We start from the raw sequence: 21,578 nt of genomic DNA, 5'->3' as shown, positions 1-21,578 counted from the left end.
TATTTTGGCTGTTTTATAAGGAGGGAGAGGAGAGGGGAGGAATTGGGCCGGGCTACTATCTAATGTGGGCCGAATGTTTTGAAACGAGCCTGGAGGGGACAATTTTAGAAATTATATATTATTATTACCTTGTTCAAATAATTCCAAAAATTATTTCTATCTAAATTTGTTTTGCTTACCAAATATAGAATATCATTAATAAATATGAGTTCAAACCACGATCATGATGGGTCCCTTTTGATTTAGAAATAATATATTTACTGTCAGTTTTTGATCATCTTATTTATTCGTACATAGTAATTGAGGCATTTCTTAACGTGGATTACAATAAAAGTTGTATTATTAGTTTAACATGTCTGGATATAATTATACTAAATTACAAATATTTATCATTGTGGATTTGTTTCACTTTGGAATAATAATTTATTATTTTTTTTTATAAAGAATTAATTCTAATTAAATTCAAATAAATGTTAGATATGAAAAATTAATTAATAAATAATATATAACATAACGTTTATAAAATCAAAATCAATAATTGATGATATAAATATCAAATTGCATAAATAATTTACAAAAGTAAAACTCTCACAAGAAAATATTCAACGATTATTCAATTTGTTTAGAATTCCTCCAAAAACAAACTCATTTGAGTTTTGAACTTGCGAGTTTGAGGCGGATAAGGTCGATTTGATGGATGATTGATGAATTAGAGCAAGCCAAACGACTCAATGAAACGGTGTCGAAAGAATTTCTACCAAAGATTTTGAGTGTCGAAAGAATTTCTACCAAAGATTTTGAGTGGCAGTTAAAATTATCCTTAGCAGAGTGTTGGTAAGTAACGTCGAAAAATGTCATACTTACCGAGTGAAAATGGATCACCTACATATATAGCCGGAATAGTGAGAAATTCATACAAATCATGGAAATGTACTCACCTACATATATAGCCGGAATAGTGAAAAATTCATACAAATCATGGAAAGGTACGTGTACAAGGTTCTCCATATGAAAAATCAATTCGAGTAAATTTTTATTGAAAAAATGAAAAATAACTCTAGATCTGATTATTTTGTCTCATTTGCTGCTAAGAAAATGACAACACGAACTCGATGAATGATCAGTAACACAACCGGAGGGTATGAGAAACAAACGACTCACCAACGATTGAGAATATTATTCGGACTATAAAAAAAACGAACAAAACAGATCCGACTTAATAAGATGTCGAACCGAACAAAACGCAGCATCAACTCAAATTTTTGTGATTGAAAGAAAAAAAAAACACCCTCCAAAATTTGACATTATCACCTCTCATATTTGAATTGATGTTGCATTTTGTTCGGCCTACATCCTAGCTGGATCGGTTTTTTCGTCTCGTATTTTATAGTCTGAATAATACTCTCAATCGTTAGTGGATCGTTTGCTATTCATACCCTTCGATTGTGTTTGTGATCCTTTCTCAAGTTTGTGACTGTGCCCTTCAGTAGCAAAGTAGACAAAATAATCAGATCTACATATATTTTTCATTTTTCCAATAAACGGTTATTCGATTTAATATTTCATATGGAGAACTCTTACAAATATCCTCTCATTATTTGTAAGAATTTTCACTATTACAACCATATATGTAGATTGTCCCATTTCATTTGACATTATCTTTTTCAGCGTTGTTTACCAACTTTCGGTTAAAAATAATTTAACTATTGTTCAGGATCATTGGTGTAGAGATTCTTCCGACACTGTTTCATTGATTCGTTCGACTTTCTCTAACCGTTATCGTTTAATAACTCAAATTAGTTTGTTTTTGGAAGAATTCTCAACCAATCGTATAATCGTTGATCATTTCTAATAGAAGTGTTATTTTTTTTAAATTGTTTATGCAATTTAATGTTTAGATCATTAATTATTGATTTTGTAGCGTTGTCTTATATTATTTACTAATTAATTTCTCAAATATTTTAATTTAGTGAGAATTAATTATTTATAAAAAAAACAATTTTTTGACCTTATTTAACTTTATTCTGAAAGTTTAATCCAATTCTTGAATTTATTTGATATAACTTATTTAATTATTTTTTGCTGAACATTTAAATTATTTGATAAATGCTGCTGTCTGTAAAGGAAAGGGCCGGAGAGATTTTGAAATTTTCGGGTTTTGCCGTCCTTTCAAAAGAGAGAGAGAGAGAATCTACAGTAGTTGAGACTTGAGAATTTGATTGTTAGAGAAGAATTTGAATCTAGAAAGCTGACCGGTGAAGGAGACTGTCTTAATGTCGACGGGAAACGATACGACTTGGGTAGGGCGGAAGCCTATTAGGCGCTTGGGTGGAATGTCTGATGCTCTTTCAATTGCAGCCGAGCTTGGTTTTCCAGCACCACCTGCACCATCTCAGGTCTCCTCTTCTTCCTCTTATGTTCTAAAATGAATTGGGTTGTACTCTAATTTGCTCGCAATTCGCCCTTTCTCAGTGTAGATCATGAATGTTCCCTTGATCTGGGGGAAATATGCATATTCATTTATGGATCTGACTTCCTGTTATTATTTAGTAGTATTTGTTATTCACTGTGTGCAATTTCATGATTACATTTCTGAAATTTCAAGAAATAAATGCAGTACATGTCAGTAACTTAGGAGAACTATAAACTTCATTTCATTGTGCAGGAAGAAAATCAGACCTCGTATCCATCTACGGCAGAGAAAGGTGATGAACTGATCAAGGTTTTGAGAGAACTTACTACAGTTCAAAGGAAAATAGGAGATCTGCAAGTGGAACTTCAAGGTCGCAAGGTGAACATTTTCTCAACTATCTTGCATCATGTTGGGTGAAATCTTTCCTCCCTTTTTGACAAAAGATGGTCACTAGAATAGGGATAGAAGGTGGAATTGTTTTCAGCCTTCCCATATCTGGGAGATTGATATATGGCTTGTTTTGTGAGAAAATTTGGAAGACCGTGTTCTGGCCAACTTTCGTGTGTAGATTCTTTATTGTTTATATGATTCTTCCAAACCACTTGGGAAATATACTCACACTTGATGACTATTCATTTCCTTGATCTTGCATCATGAAGAATTTGTATTGATTCTTACATTGATGTATCACCTCCTAGGCTGTTACAGTTACAGTTTATTGTACTGTTCTTGATCTTGATCTCCTACTGTTCATCTGTGTGTATGCATGTAGGAAGATAAGAACGTGGCACATTTGACGCACGTGAGTGAAATGGAAAAGAAGATTCAGACACTTGGAAGAATCACTACAATATTGAAAGATGTTATCCAGAATAAGGTGAATTATTTCATTTAGAAGTATACTGATCATTTAAACTGTATCTATGCATCTTGCCTATTGATAATTACAGCAGATTTGCCACTCAAAATGTTAGTTGCATTTTGTATGACCCATGCTGTTTTTTCTTTATTATCCATTAGTGCTGAAACAAAAAGTTTATTTATTATCAGATGGAAATGTTAGTAATTTCATAATTAAGTTTATATTCTCCAGATTTCGTGTTCTACTGGCAGTTGCTTTTGTTTAGGTCTCCGTCTACCCGCCTAGTATACCATCTCAGTGTAGATCATATATTGAACTTGGATGATGAAACTTATACAAAGAGATTACAATTGATATGCATGAATGAGCCTTGCATGAAAATGTAAAAAGTGTGCCTTGAAAAGTTATCTCAATAGACATATTTTTACACTCAACATTCATTTGGTGACAATAACTTGGCTGGAAGTTAGTTCTTGAACTTTTAATCACTATATTGTTTGATATGTTCAAGTTTGTATTAATAAAGTTGTTGGAAGGATGACTTCGAATAATACAATCAGGCACTTATACCATGTCTTGAAAAGGTTCATTAACAAATATACCAACAAGCCAGGTCGAGTTAGTTATGCCCAAACCCTACTATTAAAACAGAATTTTACTCAAAAACTCATAGACCACCTTGCTGGTGCAACAAACAAATTCATGTTCTCAATCTTCGGATCCATGATTCCTTTAACAAGTCAAAGAAGGAGACAGAACAAATGTTAAAGTGGTTGCCATTCATTCACTATTATTGAGAAATATTAATCGGTAAACATGTTCTGTTTCAAATTGCCTGACTTACTGTTCTAATTGTTGAGGTCAAAATGGTTCAAGAGCTAGAACATATCATGTTCTTAGAAATGAGTTTAATATTGGCATTCTTATCAATGATAAATTGTTTATTGAATATTATTATTTGACTTGGTTTAGATTCAGAATTTGCAATACCTTACACACAATTATAGTTTGTCTTATTCCTTGTTTCTTTTCGCACCATAGGTAGAAGATTTATGCGAACATGATTGTTAGTCTATAATGCTACACTTATATTTCTTGGATGTTCTATTTTGACAGGACCGGATCATTGCTCGTCTTCAGCAACCGTATTCTTTAGATTGCATTCCAGTCGAAGCTGAATATCAGGTTAGTCAGTCATTTATTCTGAGTGATTATCATGTAAGTTTATACTCTCTTCTTTTAATTTTTCAAATAAATGCAACAAATCTCCCTTTATGGTCCTTCCTTTATGGTCCTTCTCAAAAGCCTCTTAAATATATAAATGTTACAGTTTATAAAACCCTCAAAAACTTTGTTAAGTAAAATTAGATATAGTTTGATTTCCTGCATCAGAATTCTGTATATTTTAGAAAGACTATTTAAAGAACATGATGTTCAAAAGAATTCTCATTTCTTGTACTGTATATGAACAGAAACAATTTTCAGAATTACTGATGAAGGCGGCAAGTGATTATGGTGCTTTGACAGCCTCGGTTGCAGATTTCCAGTGGAGTCAAAACTTCAAAGAACCACCTTCAGTGTGGGGGGTAAAGAAACAAACCCCATTGATTATTAGTACATAAACTTGTTGCATTTGTTAAATTGTTTGTCATGCAGGAAATGCTTCGACCAATTCACGTAGCTTTAGCATCTTGTACCCGATTCTTTGAAGCCACTTCAGCAATGAGGGAATCCTTTGCAACTCTTCAAACAATGAGAGTAGGTCACAGTGTCTCATCCTCAATTCGTTCAATTCCAACCTCAGTCTCTTCATCTTCTTCCAATCGGACAATGGGAGACTCAAATTGCATAACACCACTCCCTTGGAGGAATGAAAACGATTCAGATGATATATCTAGCAGCCAAGGAGGAGCAGCAACAACCGAAGAAGTACTCAACACCAATCAGACTCAGACAAACAGGAGACTGTATTAAATTTTAATCCTCAAAAACATGTTTCTATTTGGAATTTGGATATTCTTTATTTTGGAAGTTGTTAATGGAAAAAGAAACATTGGATTCAAGATTTAAATTCGATATAAAACAGAGAGAAATTAACATGGCGATTACAACCATATATAGAGTTTGTTTGTTTGTTCATTCTCTCTGCATCAATCTAATCTACCTAACAGTAAAAACTAAGAACAATAATTAAGATAAATAGTCTTCTCATAAATAAAAACCATTATTCAGAACTTCAAACATAGTCTCCACCACCAAAACCGCCTCCAGTCTGGTGCAACATGGCGTCAATTTCATCGCCTTCCTCCATCTCCAGCTAAAGAAAGAAATCACGACAAAATTAACAAAGTTTTGACGGAAAAAACAAGAGCAGAAGCTTCGATCTATCTACCTCATCAGGAGTCTGCTCAGCACGAAGGCGACGTCCATCAAAGAGAAACGCAATCGAGTTGAGTTCAACAGACTGTCGATCGCAGTAAGCAGTCATCAGTTTCTTCAGCTGAGTACTCCTTTTAATCCTAAAGAATACTTCATTCCCATCCTATCAAATACAACAACAGCAACAGATATAATATATATATAACAATCGAATCCATATCAGATCACACAACTTAGGGTTTAAGTGATAATCAGGATCAGCAAATCTGATATCGATATCCGTATATAATAGTTTACAGAACAAAACAGCTTAAATGATAGTAAACAATAACCTCTATATCTAGAAACTGTTTCAGATCATCAGAAACCCTAGATTTAACCTAATCGAAATTCGATTTCTGTAAAACGAAACATAGTGAAGAGCGAGAGAGTGAAGAAGAAAACCTGGCCCTTGACCTTGAGATTGATATGAGCAGACTGATCGTTCGGCTTCTTGTCTTCTTCAGCTGGCTGCGACATTTTTCTCTCTCTAACTTTCTCTCTCTAGAACTCTACGATTCTGGGCTTTCAAATGAATGAAGTATAAGGTCTTTGAACATCCACTTATCACTTTTCACAATATTTTTATTATGAGATATAAAGTGTTAAGTTATATTCAAAATGGGGTTTCAATTTTATGAGTTTCTAAAATGAGACTTAAACTTTTTAATACCATTCAAATTTGTTTATTTATTTATCACATAATTAAATTTAAATAAAATCATGTATCATTTTCTTTTATTCTTTTATTTTATTTATCCTCAATAAAGATGTCCTAGAATAATGCACACCAATAGATTAAACTTTTTTTTTTTAGAAATGGCATAAGGATATTTGCTAATTTAACTTAGTCAAGTATGAATTGTGATAGGAAGAAGAAAAAAAAAGTAAAGAGAAATGGATGGTTCTAAGTAAGTTCTAACTTAAAAAGAAAAATACCAAGTTTTTGCTATCATTGATATAAAAGATATCATCGAGAAGATGGTTTATCTTTATTTTGAATATTTTACGAGGTTAAAATTAGGGTATCGTAAACGTTCGAGGTTGTCTTTTGGGCAATTATTATATTCATTTGAAAATGTCATTTTTATAGAAGTTTTAATCTAGATACAAATTAAGATCACATTTGAAAACATGGATTTTCTAAACTTAGTACACAATAGCCGCTGATCCTGAAACTAAAGTGTTTTAATGGGTTAGTGACTATTTAAAAACACTTTTATTTCTTAATCTAACTTAAAAAACTGTAAAAAAAAATGAATTAGAGTAAGACTGAGTTTATATGTACAGTACCTTGCTTTAAAAGTGATTTAAAACATAAATGGTGTTTCTTAAATTGAAAAAGAGTAAGATTGAATTATAACTTTCACAATACATAATATTACTCTTCTAATATAAGATAATTTTTAATAAATAGATTAATTACTTAAATAATTCATGCTTAAATTCATCATAGTTGGTTGTGTGATGCAATTAATTATTGCAGCTTATTCTTTATATTTGTTTCACTAAACGCTCAAGTTTTTTTTAAATGGTTTGAATGAATTATTGATTTTGAGAACATCAGTTTTTACGTTTTTATACTATACACTTAAGTGTTTTGTTTCGAGTTATAAATTGAATCAAACTAACCCTAAATTAATATAAAAAATAAGGTTAACTTTTTCCATCAATAAGATTGTCCAGCTTATTTATGTTTTTGTCGAGAACAGGACAGAACACCAAACATCAATTATAACATTCATATCCAAACTAAAAGTGTCCTTCACTAAATTACAAATCTAAACAAAAAAAAAAACATAAGCACGAGCCTTATTTATAATCCAAAATTCCACCAAACTATAATAAAATAGCAAATGGGCCTACCAATAATTCTCTCTTGGTTTCTTTTGGATACAATAGGGTACACCATAACCCATTTCTACACTCTCAAATAAATAAAATATAAATCACACTTCCCCAACATTCATCACTATCACCATCATCAACATCATAATAAAACATAGTATTCAACCACAAGACAAGACCAAAATCAAATTATATATATCATGAATGGATATAATGATCATGACTTGTTTCATTTTACATAATCACACTTTCACACCAACAAAATTCAAAAGAAAAAAAAAGTATAAAAAATAAAACCTGGATACTTAGCCTAAAAAAACAAACTGGCATCCATTCTTCAACTTAATTAATGTAATTTTAAATAATATATAGTAGTTCTTATATAATAATGTATAGGAAAGGATGACTGACTTCAAGAAGGGTGTATTATAATTACCTCTTTGTCTGTCTGTCTCTTCTCTTTAAAATGAATGAATCATAAATATTGGTTGAGATCAACCTGTTTCAACAATAACAAGACATGAAATCTGTTAAACGAGGCCACTTCAATATATAACGTTTTTTTTAGTTTAGGAAATATCGCGAGTTTAACCGTATATCGTATACTAATGAGTACATTGCAATTAAGAAAGACAAAAAAAAAATGTAGAGAAGACATTAATCATGGCATGTGCTTTCTAACCCTACTCTTTGATCATCAAACCCCACACAATAAAAGTATTGTGTCCTCTATGCTCCATTATTACTTCTAATTTCTAACAAATCTTATGAGGATTATAAAATCGTGATATTGTAAAAAAGTGATTTTTTTTAATGGGTATAAAACTGTTTTACTAGTAATGATCTAGATTAAAACTCATTGAGTGATTTTTAAGAAAAGATAACAAATTAAGATACAACATTGCAAATTACCTTATTTGTTTTTGTCTTTTCATGTTATTTTCACCATGTCAAGTCCTAATTCTGAAGATACTCTTCAGCCGGTTGACGGAAAGTTTCTGTAGGGCTTTCTTGGCTCCGGGAACATCCATTTCCGATAGACTCTTCAAATGCCCATAAGCACCCGCCTTCACCAGCCTTTTCCGACAACTATGACTACCTCCGGTCATAATTGCAGCCACAATAGCCACCGGAAACTTCTTCGACACCAATTCCAACTTCGGATCAAGCATTTCAACTAACCCCACTAAGCTCTTCTCGTCTTTTACCAAATCTTTTCGATTACACTTCACAGTCAAGAGAGACACCATTGCTTGAGCTGCAACCTCTTGTAAGGAATTGGGTTTAGACGATTCCATCATATTCACCAGAGCTCCCATACAATTAGCAATGGCCTTTTTGTTTCCGTCGCTGATAGACAGAGTAGACAGTAATGAAGCGGAGATATGTTGGATTAGTTTGTTACCATGTTTGATTAACTCGGCTATTTGTATTATGAAGGTTGTTGAAGAAGATAATGATTTAGAAACTGATTCAGAAACGGATAGAGAAAGAATTGCTCTTAAAACGTGTTCTACCGTATCAGAACTCGAAGATTGTTGAAGCAATTGTAAAAGCCTTTGCAATCCTTTCTCCTGGATAATAATATCTCGACAATGTTCACCGGATGATGCCAAAATTGAAATACAATTAGCTGATTTCTCTTGGGCTAATGCAGATTCTGAAATTAGAAGATTAATCAATACAGGAATCGCACCTTCTTCCAGTAATGCAACCCTGATTTCTTCCACGACAGCTATGTTCTTTATAGCTCCAGCTGCATATGCCTGCAATGTCAATGATCCAGTTCTACAAGCTGCAGTAAGCACCGACACGCCGCCGTATGCTGAAATAGCCCAAGCATTATCGACGTCGGTTGTTATAGCTTCAACCGCTACAGCCGCCTTCTCCTTCAAATGCATCGAACTAGATTCCATGATTCTAAACAAAGGTCCTAACCCTCCTTCTTCGAACACAGATCTCCTCGATTGATCGCTGTAGCAAACGAGATTTGATACCACGGCCACCGCCTGATCTCGAACCGATGAATGAACGTTCTGATCGAGGAGTTGAACTAAACAACTCATATTACCTTCCATTGATATCAAACTCGCCAACTTCTTATCATCAGAGAGAAGTTTAATCAGAGATTCCATAGCTTTTTTCTTAAACGCCATGGTTCCGATCTGTAACCTGGTGAATAGGTCACGAATGAAAAGAACTAAATCCTCCTTCCTTGAGCCTGGACCTGGTTGAGATAAAACAATGGCGGTAGATTGACGAAGAACGCCGGATCTAAGTAAGATATCTAGGTCGTCAATTAGCTTGGTGAGCCATCCGGCTGCCATGTCGAGATCGCTCTGCATGAGAAGTTTGCCGACATTGAAACAGGGGTCGGAACATCTGTCGGCGAGTGTTTCTAGCCGGAGAAGTGTAGCATGTAGATCTGGAAGGAGTGTTTGAAGGAGCGGATTCTCAAACCAGTGAGAAGAAACTGAGATTTCGGATATGGAGGACTTGAGATATGCGAGCTTTGAGCGGATAACTTGCCAGCGAACGGTGAAGGACTTGATGGAAAGAGAACAGACAAGGAGTTGTGAGAGTAATCCGTTTATCTTGTCCAGGAACTCCGGCGGTTGCGCCGATAAGGGATCAACGGCGACGGGAGACATTTATGATCGTACAAAATGGAGAGAGAGAGAGTGAGCTTTTTCAATGGAAAACTGAGAAAAGAATGGCGCGTAAAAGAAGGCCGTTGCTTCAGTCCAGTCCACCATTGGAATGGAAGCTTCTCAATTATAGTTGTTCCTCTTTTCTGACATGCGCTTCTCACGTGACAATGACTATATCCTGTTTTTTTTTTTTTAATTAATAATTTATATATATAGATTGGACCCTCTCTATTAAATGTTTTAATTAATTGAGATTGTAATTTACGAAGTAGGAAACATAAGGATGAAATAGATCCTTGAGGTTACAGATAAAGACTAATCAAGCCTCTAATCTTTTAATCTTTTGAATTAATCACTAGCTAACATTTTCAATATCTAAATATTAGATTTAGGGGTAAACATTGAATGGTTTAATTCGAAATTCAATTCAATCCGAATTTTAAATACTTATTCGGATTAGATATTTCGAATTGGACTGAAATCGGATCGGATTGAGTTCGGATTGAATTAAATCAGATTGGATTAGAATTATCCAAATTATCCAAACTATCTAAATAAAAATATATTTTTTAATTAATTTTCTTTAAATTAAATTTCATCTCAATATAATATATATTTTACTTATCATCACTTGACAACAATATTTATTTATTTTTTTATTATTATTATTTTGATTATTTTTTTCAGATTCAAATTTAATAATAAAAAAATCGAATTTAAAAAAAAAAAAAAAATTTGTTGACTAATTTCAAGCTGATATATATAAATATTTTTTAGTTTGGATTATTCAAACTATTTTCATCCAATCCGTATCCGATCCGTATTAATTAATAAAATGGTTTGGATTACGGATTGGATAAACTTAGTTTGGATTTAATACGGATTGGATAAAACGGATTGATTTTATCCATTTTACTAGAGGTGATGCATTTGTAGAGTAAAATGTGCCATAAATTTTTTCTTCATTGGCTTTAGTGGGTGTAAAATCAATATGTTTTATTCAATCCGTATTAAATCCAAATTAAGTTTATTCAATCCGTAATCCAAACCATTTTTATTAATTAATACGGATCAGATACGGATTGGATAAAAATTGTTTGGATAATCCAAACTAAAAAATATTTATATATATCAGCTTGAAATTAGTCAACAATTTTTTTTAAATTTTTTTTTTTTAAATTCGAAATTTTTATTATTATTAAATTTGAATATGAAAAAAATAATAAAAAAATAAAAATAAATATCGTTGTCAAGTGATGATAAGTAAAATATATATTATATTGAGATGAAATTTAATTTAAAGAAAATTAATTAAAAAATAGATTTTTATTTAGATAGTTTGGATAATCCTAATCCAATCCAATTTAATTCAATTCGAACTCAATCTGATCCGATCTCAGTCAAATCCGAAATATCCAATTCAAATAAGTATTTAGGATTCGGATTGGATTGGATTTCGGATTAAACCACCCGATGCTCACCCCTAAACAAGGCACTCTGTAAAGTTTTTGAACTTTGGATCGATTAGTAAGTTTAAGGTCGTAGAAAACATAAAAATGCTTATTGAGAAAGAAAACATGAATCATCTTAAGAGTCTTGAATTCCTTTTATAAATGTAATAAATCTATTAGGGTCCATGAAATATTTATCACATATTAATTAATAGTTGTAAACTTATAAAATATACCTTCTAAATACATATTCAATAAATTAGGCATTCATAAATATAAATTATATAACATAACTTATCAACATATTTTCAAATCCTTCTATCAATTGAAATCTGTACTTCAGTAAATTCTAGACTATTCAATTCATTGAATTTAATCCATTTTCTTGTTGAGATATCATCTGGTTTAATCTAGTAAGACGTGTGTGAGTTAGTATGTCAAGAATGTATTTGCGTAGGTTTATAAATAAATCAGCCATAGTACTACGATGCAATTCTAATCATAAAAAATTTTTAGCTTCAATAAAGTCTTTGATATATATATATTTCAAAATAGTGTTTAACATCATTTATCATTTATAATTTATAATTTATAATTTATAATTTATAATTTATAATTTATAATTTATAATTTATAATTTGTATAGAGTTTTCAACAATAAGTATATCATCTAGATATACTAACAAGGGAGTAAATATTTTTTCATATTTAAAATTAAATAAACAGCTATATATCATTAATTAATTGAATAAACCCAAAATTAATTAACTATTTTGAAAACTCTTTATTCCACTACCTTGAAAATTGTTTTAAGCGATAAAGACTTTTTGTTTAATGTCATGCCATATTTTGTTTATTTAATTCTCAAGTTAACCCTTCTAGGAGGGGCATAAAAACATTCTCTTTTTATAAGATGGATATATCGTGTCTCTAAAAAAAGATTTTAAAACTCAAAGATAGTGTTAGTAAGATGCTTAAGATGCTAAGAATGAATTTATAATATTATAAATATGATATATTCATCGTACACAATCTGGTAGTATTTGATAGGTAGTATTACTTATATAGATATAAATTGTAGAGGGTATTAATTGTAAGAATATATTAAAAATACAAATTATATAAGTTATTAGTGTTTGATTAGAAATATAAAATATGTATAAATTATATAGAGTTTATAATTTTGTGTTTGGTTGGTGGTATAAAAAAGTAATATGAAGTATACAAGACTATATTACTCTTATATTTATATTAATTATTTTTAATTATTATTTTAATATTTATGTTATATGAAGTTTGTATTATTAAATTAATAAAAAAATAATATTAATATTAATAATTTTATAAAATAATATTTGAAATTAGAATGTTATATTATAATTAGTTTAAAAATAAATTATATAGATATAGTTGTATTAATTAATAATAATAATAATAATATTTAGTTATAGTTTATTATTATTATTATTATTATATTTTAAATATAATAAAGAAATTAAATTTTTAATAAATTGTATTTTTTATTAACATTATTTGTATTTTTATATAATTATTATATTTAATTGTGTAAAATGATCCCATTTAAATTCTTATACTTAAAATAATATTTTTTTTTACAAGATATAAAATTATATATAAAAATTAGAAAATCAACTAAAAATATGTAAATTGCACATTTATTTTATTATTTAAATTAGAAAATTAAACACATTTAAATATAAATAAATATTTAGTTATAGTTTATTATTATTATTACTTTCTAATATATAATAAAAAAATTAAAATTTTAATAATTTTATAAAATTAAAGGGTAAAATAGGAATATATAAATTTATAAATACTTATATATCCTTGTAACATCTATGATAAGGTACTAAGTTATACCGTTTTCAAGGTATAAATTATACCTAAAATATTAGGTATATATAATTATTTATCAACCAAACAGCTAATATAACTTAGCGTAAATAAATTATACTATATCTACATTTTTGTATAGGATACTAAACCTAGCCTCTTAGTACAAAGAAAAAGAAAGAGTATATTCAATAAATAAAAACTATATTTTTTGATGTATAATCTTAATATTAGAAAATAAGATTATCACACAAAAATAATAGATCTTTTATTATGAAAATACAATTAAGAAATAGTAAAAATATTTTGAAAAGTTTTTTTTGAGAGTTTTAGAGAAGATATTAACATTGACATAATTGGAGTTTATCTAAAGGTGCATTCGAGCAATTTAGAAAGTCAAATCTTTAATTTGAGAGAATCGTTTCCTTGTGAGTTGTGTATGAGATTTCATTATGAGAGAATCAGTGTAATACTTTTATAACAATCTTGATAATAAAGTTGAGAGTCTTTTGTGCTTCAAAAATGGATGTCGGCATGTTTTGGCTGAACCAATATAAATATTGTGTTTGCGTTTTTTAGTTATTTTCTTTTGTTTCCGCAATTGTTTGATGTTGTTATTATTCTTACAATAAGAGATACTTCATCTCCTAATATCCCAACATAAAATTTATATTAAGAGATACTAGTAAAAAAAGGTCAATATCAATGCTTTTTACCGTTGATATTGAACAAAAATGGTTAGTATTGAGTAATAACAACAACTCAAAAAGCATTTGACATCCGTTGGCAGAGCCTCCGTGGGCATTTCTCAAACATGAAATATCAATCATTTTTGAGGCGGTTGTTATTACTCAATAACAACCGTTTTGTGAGCGGTTGTTATTAAGCAATATCAACCGTTCTAAAGATTCAACCGTTTAGAGTATGTTGTTATTAATCAATAACAACCCTTTCGTAGACGGTTGTTATTATATAAAAGTTGTTGTGGTTTCTTATAATAGTTGTTAAGATTTCTTAATCCCAAATTTATAAAAAAAAAATCAATTATTTTAATTAAAAATCACTTTAAAATAAATTTAGTTATTTTATACAAAATTTCAACTGACAAGATAATTTTTAAATATAATTCCAAAATTAACATTACAGCAATTTAATTCAACACATACAAATATTACATTTAAATAAATAAATAAAAATAATAATTCAATCTTCATCTTCTATTTCTTCTTCGTTCAGCATAAACTTTCTCTTCATAATTAACCTAAAAAACCTAATTATATAATAATAATTTTACTTAGAAAGGAATTAAGATCATAGATTGAAGGAGGAGAGATATGGTGTGGAAAGAAGAAATTGTTACTAGTGGGATTTGAGAGCATAGGTTGAAAGTTGATAACCCCTTATCCTATAAAATAATTATTTTTTTTTTTAAAGTGATATAGGGTGGAGCACTAAATCTGCAACAACATAAACCAATAAATTGTCACTAATGAGATTTGAGAGCATAGGTTGAACCCGATAAATTGTCACTAGTGAGATTTGAGAGCATAGGTTGAAGGATGATAGAGAAATTGAGAGCATAGGTTGAGGGATATAGAGAAATTGAGGTGAGGAGAGAATAAGTAATCGTTTAAAAAAAATTGAGAGAGAAAAAGAGCTTGAGGAGAGAAGAAGTTATTGCTCGCAAAAATAAAAGGTCGTGGAAAGAGAGGGGATTAAAGAGATAAAAAATTATCAAGGTTGAAAAAAAGTTATCAGAGATCGAGAATTAATTAATTAATTTGTATAATGACCACCATTTTAATGATCTTTTATTTATTTATTTTAATTATATATATATATTATATTTTAACAAATTTAATTACATAAATATTATATCTATATAAATTATTAAATTAAAAACATATTTAATATTTTATATTATCTCCCTTTTATTACAAATAAATTCTCAAAACAACTTTTAATAAAATTATTGAATAATTTTTTTTTTTGCTAAAAGAATAAAATTTACTCAAACATTTTGCAACAATAATAAAATATAATCTAACAAAATCTATAAAAAAAAATCAGTAATAAAATATTTAAAATTAAAAAAAATTAAAAAAATTAAAATCATATCTATCCTATCCGAATAAGTCTTAAACCCTAAATCACATACTCTAAATTAATCATATAAATATATATTCTTATACAAAAAAATAATTTTATACCCTAAAATTTAATCTTATAAAATATATATTCATCTAAAACATATAATAAATTATTAATATTATTATTTGTAAATATGAATAATTAAAAATAATATATTTTTATATGATAAAAAATAAAATAATTTTTTTATTAAGTAAAAGAAAGAGGAAAAATGAGAGAATAAAAAATAGAAAATTTCAAATAACCATATATTTGTGGTTTGAGATTTTTTTACCTAATTAATGAGGTATATAAATAATATAATTAATATTCTTAATTAAATTTCAAATTTAATTATATATATTAGTTAATTAAATAATATATAAATTTATATAATGTTTTTAAATTTAAAATATTTTTTTATATATATTTTTGTTTTTCTTATTATTATTTAATAATTATTATCATATATATAAATATATTATAATTAATTATTAATAAATATATTGATATATCAAAATAAATATTAATATAATTTAAATTTAATATTTTTTTGGTATGAATATAAAATTTATAAATTATTAACTAAATTTATAATTTAAAATATATATATATATATATATATATATATATATATATAGTCAATATCAACGATTTTAAAAATGGTTGATATTGACTCCCTCTATATCCCTTCAATATCAATGGTTTTTAAAAACTGTTGATATTGCCCCCTTCTATATCAACAATTGTTAAAGTGATTGATATATATTTAGTTAATATCAACGGTTTTTAAAGTGATTGATATAAATTTAGTTAATATCAACGGTTTTTAAAATGGTTTATATAGATGTGGTCAATATTAATTATTTTTAAAATTGTTAATATAGAGTGGATCAATATCAACCGTTTTAAAATTTCGTTAATATAGATGAGTTAATATCAACCGTTTTAAGAGTGATTGATATTGACCCCTTTTATATCAACGATTTTTAAAATTGTTGATATTACCCCCTTAATATCAACCGCGGAACAAACGGTTACTATTTTTTATTACTATTAGTGGTACTTTATTTTTTTTATCTGCGTTCTTTAGTTGCTTTCTTTCGTTTTCGCAACTGTTCGATGTTGTTATTATTCTTGCATTAAGAGATAATTCATCTCCTGATATCCTAACATAAAATTCATATTGTAAATTAAATTAAAACCTTGTTTTGGCATTATCATTGGTTCGAGGATCAACCAAATATTCTTAATAGAGATTTTGCTCTCACTCAAATTAGGAAGAAATGTCAATTGGCTATTATTTGTCAAGTCAAGAACGGGTAATTGAACAATCTTTTGAGGAGTATTCTAAAAGGAATGAGGATCCTTGATTTTATATCTTCTCATCATTTCAATGATCGTGAGGATTCTCAAGTTTGATGTTTTAAATGTGAATGCAGGTTTTCCTCGAGGTTAGAATGGAATGTTGTTTGTGCTAGAGGGGAGTCGGTACCATGGTATCATCTGATGTGGTCTTCAAAAGTCATTCATAGACACCAATTTATTTTTTGAGTGTTTCGTGGAAGGCTTAATACGCGAGATCGAATTAAGAAGTACATGAATATTCAAGATTTAAGTTGTCTTTTATGTGTGGGAAATGAGGAGACCATAGATCATATATTCTTAGAGGTTGCCCATTTGCTTCTTTACTTTTGGATAAGAGAATGGATTGATATTAAAGATGTTGCTCTCATCAAAGCAAAGGGTAAAGACTTCTCTTCAAATGTCTTTAAGTTTCTTTGCCAATATTGTTTATCACATTTGAATAGAGCGTAATGCGAGAACTTTTTTTAGAGTTCGGAATGATATTGAACAAGTTTGGAGGGATATAATTTTTTATGAAAACTCACTTTCGAACGTGGAGGCGAATTATTACTTGTGAAATAAATTAGTTGATTTGTCAAAAATGAAACATTGCTTATTAGGAAGTCACTAGTTTAAATATTTAAAAATGGCTTAATTTTCATTTAATTGTGGTTATTGTTTGCTTATTTATTATGTTATTGTCGTTTATGTCACTTAAAATGAAGGCAAATGTTTGTTTTACCTTAATTCATGAATTCATATAGGTTTTTCCCTTATGAGATTTTAATGAAATGACGCTAAGTCGTTTTCCTAAAAAAAACTCTCTTTTAAGTCATTGTGGAAAAATGCATTGTTGATGTCAAATTGATGCAAAAACTAGTTAATTATTAGCAGATGTTAAAACAAATAATTTTTTACCGTGATTGTTTTAACAACCAGTGAGAATTTATTGTGGAAGTCAATGTTGTCATCTTGATTGGATCCATTTGTCACTAAATGTGCCTTTGTATTTAGCAACTAATCCATTTGGATTCAATTTTGTCTTGAATTAATATTTATCTGTAGCCTACCTATTTCTTCCCTTTCTTCCCTTTAGAAAGTTTAGAAAGTTGAACTTGACTCCAAGTATTATTTTATTTTAAAACTATTAATTCATCATATATAACATATTATTAATGCTTGATTTTTACCGATTCTTTAAAATGTAGTGGTTTTTTAATAGTGGATATGTTTTCTAAAAACTCTAGATATTCAATATTTATACATTTAGTCGAATAAGAGAATGTGTTTGGAATATATGACTTGACACTGTTATTTGTATTTTAATTGACAACATAATTGTCAAGCTAAGTAGGAGGTTTTTATCCCTAGTATATTTTTATTCTTGTGGGTGAATGAATCGTTTTGATTTCATTGTGTGTAGAGATGTTTGACTCAAAAAGTTTATTTTCAATTTGATGATTATCAAAATCATTTGAAATTAATGGAATCATCCTCTGTATAATTTTGATTCTTCATCATAATTATAAAAAAAGCTGCATTTATAGGATTTTTGGGATTTTCTAAAATTTTCTCTCATTTTGATTTGGAAAAATATTTTCTTATGTATACCAAAAACCGGTTTCGTACGGATTTCGTCTCTCCTCTAAACCGATTTAAATTTTTATTTTGAGTCGTCACCTAATTTGTCTACTTGAGAAACTATGAAATATAGATAGATGATCAAATTTTCTATGTATCAATATGAAATTATTACATGTGTTATACACTTTATTCTCTATTTCAGTTTCTAATAATAAATGTTTTTAAAATATCTTATCTACCTATGATCGTGTTGTCCAATATTCTTTAATAACCAACCAGTAGAAGAATATTAAGAACTAATATTATTAATCTTATAAAGTTTTAAAACTGAAATTAGGTTATATGTGAAGCCTTGTAAATGAATACAGTTATATAATTTCAGTTTTGCAGAAAGTCTAACATTACCTATATGTTTATATTTTTAGATGTTCCATAAATTAAGAATAAAGACGTGTTAGTTATCATCTTAACACGAGCCATCAAACTCAAATTAAAATAAATATGACAGCTATCACCACCATCTACTATTCTAACATGTTTTTCTTACTATTACCATGCACATTTAGACTAGAAATTGTAGCAAAATTTGGATTAGAAGACATACCTTCGTTGTACTTGTTTTACTTTTTTCTTGTATTTATAACCATTTTATGACTTCCTTCAACACATTAGCAATTTCAGTGTCTGAATTTAGAAATCTCATTTGTTGATGAATCTACTTGATTTTCAAAGTAAAAAATGGGTTATTCACTAATACTTGTTGCATTTGTAGAATTTTGATCTTTTGATATCGATATCCTTTCTACCACTACGGATAACTTATAATCATGAAACATCCTTCTTGATGATGTCCTTCCATACTATTTCCTTACTATAATATGTATAAAACATGTTTGTTGTTCATTTGTTGTTGCTTCTTGTTTTGTTATTAACCCCTCTTCCTCTGTTACTTCGAATATTATTCTAACTTTTTGATTGATCAAAACTCTCCTTCATAAGTATTATAATTTTCTATTTCTTAGGTGGTAAGTTGATCATACCCTTCTATTTTAACAATAAGCCCTAACAAGAAAAATGGTATTACATATACTAACATGTAGCCCATGTATTTTTATGAGTAATTATATAAAAACCGAGAAAAAAATTACGATGAAAATGTGATAACATTTTTAATTTACTCTTACATATATATCTAAATTAATCACAACTCTCGACCCGATAATCCGAATATTTTGAAAATTTAGCATCATTAGTTAAAAAGTAGAACTTATGCTCGACAATCCGGACACTTTGAAAATTAAGCATCATTATATATAGATTAGTTAGTTAAAATTTGAAAATATATTGTTAAAACGTCATGCGTTTATCAAATTTGGTGTGAAATTTAAAATATAAAATCTTATTAGCCTAGTTGGTTAAAGGGTTGTACTTGTTTTGTTAGGTTGCGAGTTTAAAACATACATATAACATTTTTAATTTTATTTTTAACTGTATTAAGTTTATAGACGGGTCAACCCACAATCCGATCCAAGTATCTATTTACTCTCACATATATATACCAAAATTAACCACAACTCTCTACCCCGACAATTTGCACACTTTAAAATTTAAGCATCATTATATATATAGATTAGTTAGTTAAGAAGTTGAACTTATATTATTAAAACGTCCGCGTTTATCAAATTTGGTGTTGAATTTTAAAAATAAAGTCTTATAAGCCTAGTTGGTTAAAAGATTGTACTTATTTTGTTAGGTTGCGAATTCGAAACATACATATAGCTTTTTTTAATTTTATTTTTAACCGTTTTAAATTTATGGGCGGGTCAACTCATAATCCGACTTAAATATTCATTTACTCTCACATATATATCCAAATAAACCACAACTCTCGATCCGACAATTTAAACACTTTAGAAATTAAGCATCATTACATTATATATATATATATATATAGATTATTTAAATTTTGTTTGATATTATTTTTCCATTTTTTATATAGATGATCTCTATCCTAACAATTTCATTATAATTATCAAAAGTCAATTATTATTTGAGACTCAAATTTGAATTGTTTTATTAAATGAGGTTCAAAATTTGAATTGTGTAATATAGGGCTCGAGCAATTTAAATTTTAATAATTTATAACATTTTTCCAAAATGACAAAACGTGTTTTTTTGTTATAACATATTATTTTTAGTTTTCTAATTAATTTGACATGTTTATAAATAAATGATATTTATAGACGTTTTGAACTTATTATTTTTAATAGAGTATTTTTTTTTTTGAGATGTAGCGGTCTAATTTGGTGACTAAAAAATGTATTAACTTGTAAAAGTTTTGAGAAAATTTGAGTATAGGTAATTTTTATGTTTATTTTTTATAGAATTTTAAAACGGTGTCCGATTTACTAATTTAGATGTAATTGTTTTTTAAATTGATTATTTTTTCGTGATATATTATAAAATACAATTTAAATATTAAAAAAATGTGTAACATGTGAGAATAATTGAAAAAAATATAATTTATATTTTATTTTTAAATGTCATAAATTAGTTAAAAAAAATGAAAATGTTATATTAAAATAAAAATACAGACCAATTTGTTTATTTGGAAAAAACTCAAATAGTTAAAATTGTGATAATTTGACCAACATATGCCACCATTCAAACTTCGAGCTACAATTAGTGAAAACTATCCAAGTTAGAACTTTAAATAACAATTTGCTCAATTATCAAATCATTTTTTTCATTAATTTAAATACGAAAATATTTTACTTTATTTTTATTAAATTTTAATTTTAAATACAAAATGAGATTTTAATAATAAATCAATTAAAAATTCAAGTAACTTACATAATTTTAAAAAAATCAAACAAAATATTAACATCAAACAAGTTCTTAATGTTATTATTTTGCTGGGATTATTATAAATGAATTAGATAGTGAAGAGTGAAGACAGAAAAGACGTGTCATTGGTCCCACATCGTAAGTTGAAGCTAAGCTGATTTCCAAGAATT

The 21,578-nt window shown here is 28.2% G+C and overlaps 3 protein-coding genes across 3 annotated transcripts; 1 reads left to right on the top strand and 2 right to left on the bottom strand.

Moving 5' to 3' along the window:
• Positions 1-2,163: 2,163 nt before the first annotated feature.
• Positions 2,164-5,446, top strand: LOC124927798 (AUGMIN subunit 2). The gene is made up of 6 exons (XM_047468273.1): positions 2,164-2,396; positions 2,666-2,791; positions 3,186-3,290; positions 4,392-4,460; positions 4,748-4,861; positions 4,932-5,446. The coding sequence occupies exons 1-6, from the start codon at positions 2,274-2,276 to the stop codon at positions 5,247-5,249; spliced, it is 855 nt and encodes a 284-aa protein (XP_047324229.1). The 5' UTR covers positions 2,164-2,273; the 3' UTR covers positions 5,250-5,446.
• LOC124927799 (small ubiquitin-related modifier 1-like) lies at positions 5,311-6,235 on the bottom strand. The gene is made up of 3 exons (XM_047468274.1): positions 6,099-6,235; positions 5,668-5,817; positions 5,311-5,592 (listed from the first exon to the last, which is right to left on the bottom strand). The coding sequence occupies exons 1-3, from the start codon at positions 6,171-6,173 to the stop codon at positions 5,512-5,514; spliced, it is 306 nt and encodes a 101-aa protein (XP_047324230.1). The 5' UTR covers positions 6,174-6,235; the 3' UTR covers positions 5,311-5,511.
• Positions 6,236-7,409: 1,174 nt separating this feature from the next.
• On the bottom strand, positions 7,410-10,273 carry LOC124926592 (protein CELLULOSE SYNTHASE INTERACTIVE 3-like). The gene is made up of 2 exons (XM_047466843.1): positions 8,454-10,273; positions 7,410-8,040 (listed from the first exon to the last, which is right to left on the bottom strand). The coding sequence occupies exon 1, from the start codon at positions 10,190-10,192 to the stop codon at positions 8,492-8,494; it is 1,701 nt and encodes a 566-aa protein (XP_047322799.1). The 5' UTR covers positions 10,193-10,273; the 3' UTR covers positions 7,410-8,040; positions 8,454-8,491.
• Positions 10,274-21,578: the final 11,305 nt, after the last annotated feature.

Source organism: Impatiens glandulifera, chromosome 2 (assembly GCF_907164915.1).
Source record: "Impatiens glandulifera chromosome 2, dImpGla2.1, whole genome shotgun sequence".
Lineage (NCBI taxonomy): Eukaryota > Viridiplantae > Streptophyta > Magnoliopsida > Ericales > Balsaminaceae > Impatiens > Impatiens glandulifera.
Note: the sequence above shows the minus strand (reverse complement) of the source record. Positions and strands in the feature narration are given on the sequence as shown.

What these genes read in the sequence shown, in the direction of transcription:
- LOC124927799 (XM_047468274.1), bottom strand. Translation starts at nt 6,173, where the DNA reads ATGTCGCAGCCAGCTGAAGAAGACAAGAAGCCGAACGATCAGTCTGCT. An exon ending in ATCTCAAGGTCAAGGGCCAG is followed by an intron (nt 5,818 to 6,098) that starts GTTTTCTTCTTC and finishes TGTATTTGATAG; the next exon opens with GATGGGAATGAAGTATTCTT. An exon ending in CTGAGCAGACTCCTGATGAG is followed by an intron (nt 5,593 to 5,667) that starts GTAGATAGATCG and finishes TTCTTTCTTTAG; the next exon opens with CTGGAGATGGAGGAAGGCGA.
- LOC124926592 (XM_047466843.1), bottom strand. Translation starts at nt 10,192, where the DNA reads ATGTCTCCCGTCGCCGTTGATCCCTTATCGGCGCAACCGCCGGAGTTC.
- LOC124927798 (XM_047468273.1), top strand. Translation starts at nt 2,274, where the DNA reads ATGTCGACGGGAAACGATACGACTTGGGTAGGGCGGAAGCCTATTAGG. An exon ending in AAGATGTTATCCAGAATAAG is followed by an intron (nt 3,291 to 4,391) that starts GTGAATTATTTC and finishes CTATTTTGACAG; the next exon opens with GACCGGATCATTGCTCGTCT. An exon ending in AACCACCTTCAGTGTGGGGG is followed by an intron (nt 4,862 to 4,931) that starts GTAAAGAAACAA and finishes TTTGTCATGCAG; the next exon opens with GAAATGCTTCGACCAATTCA.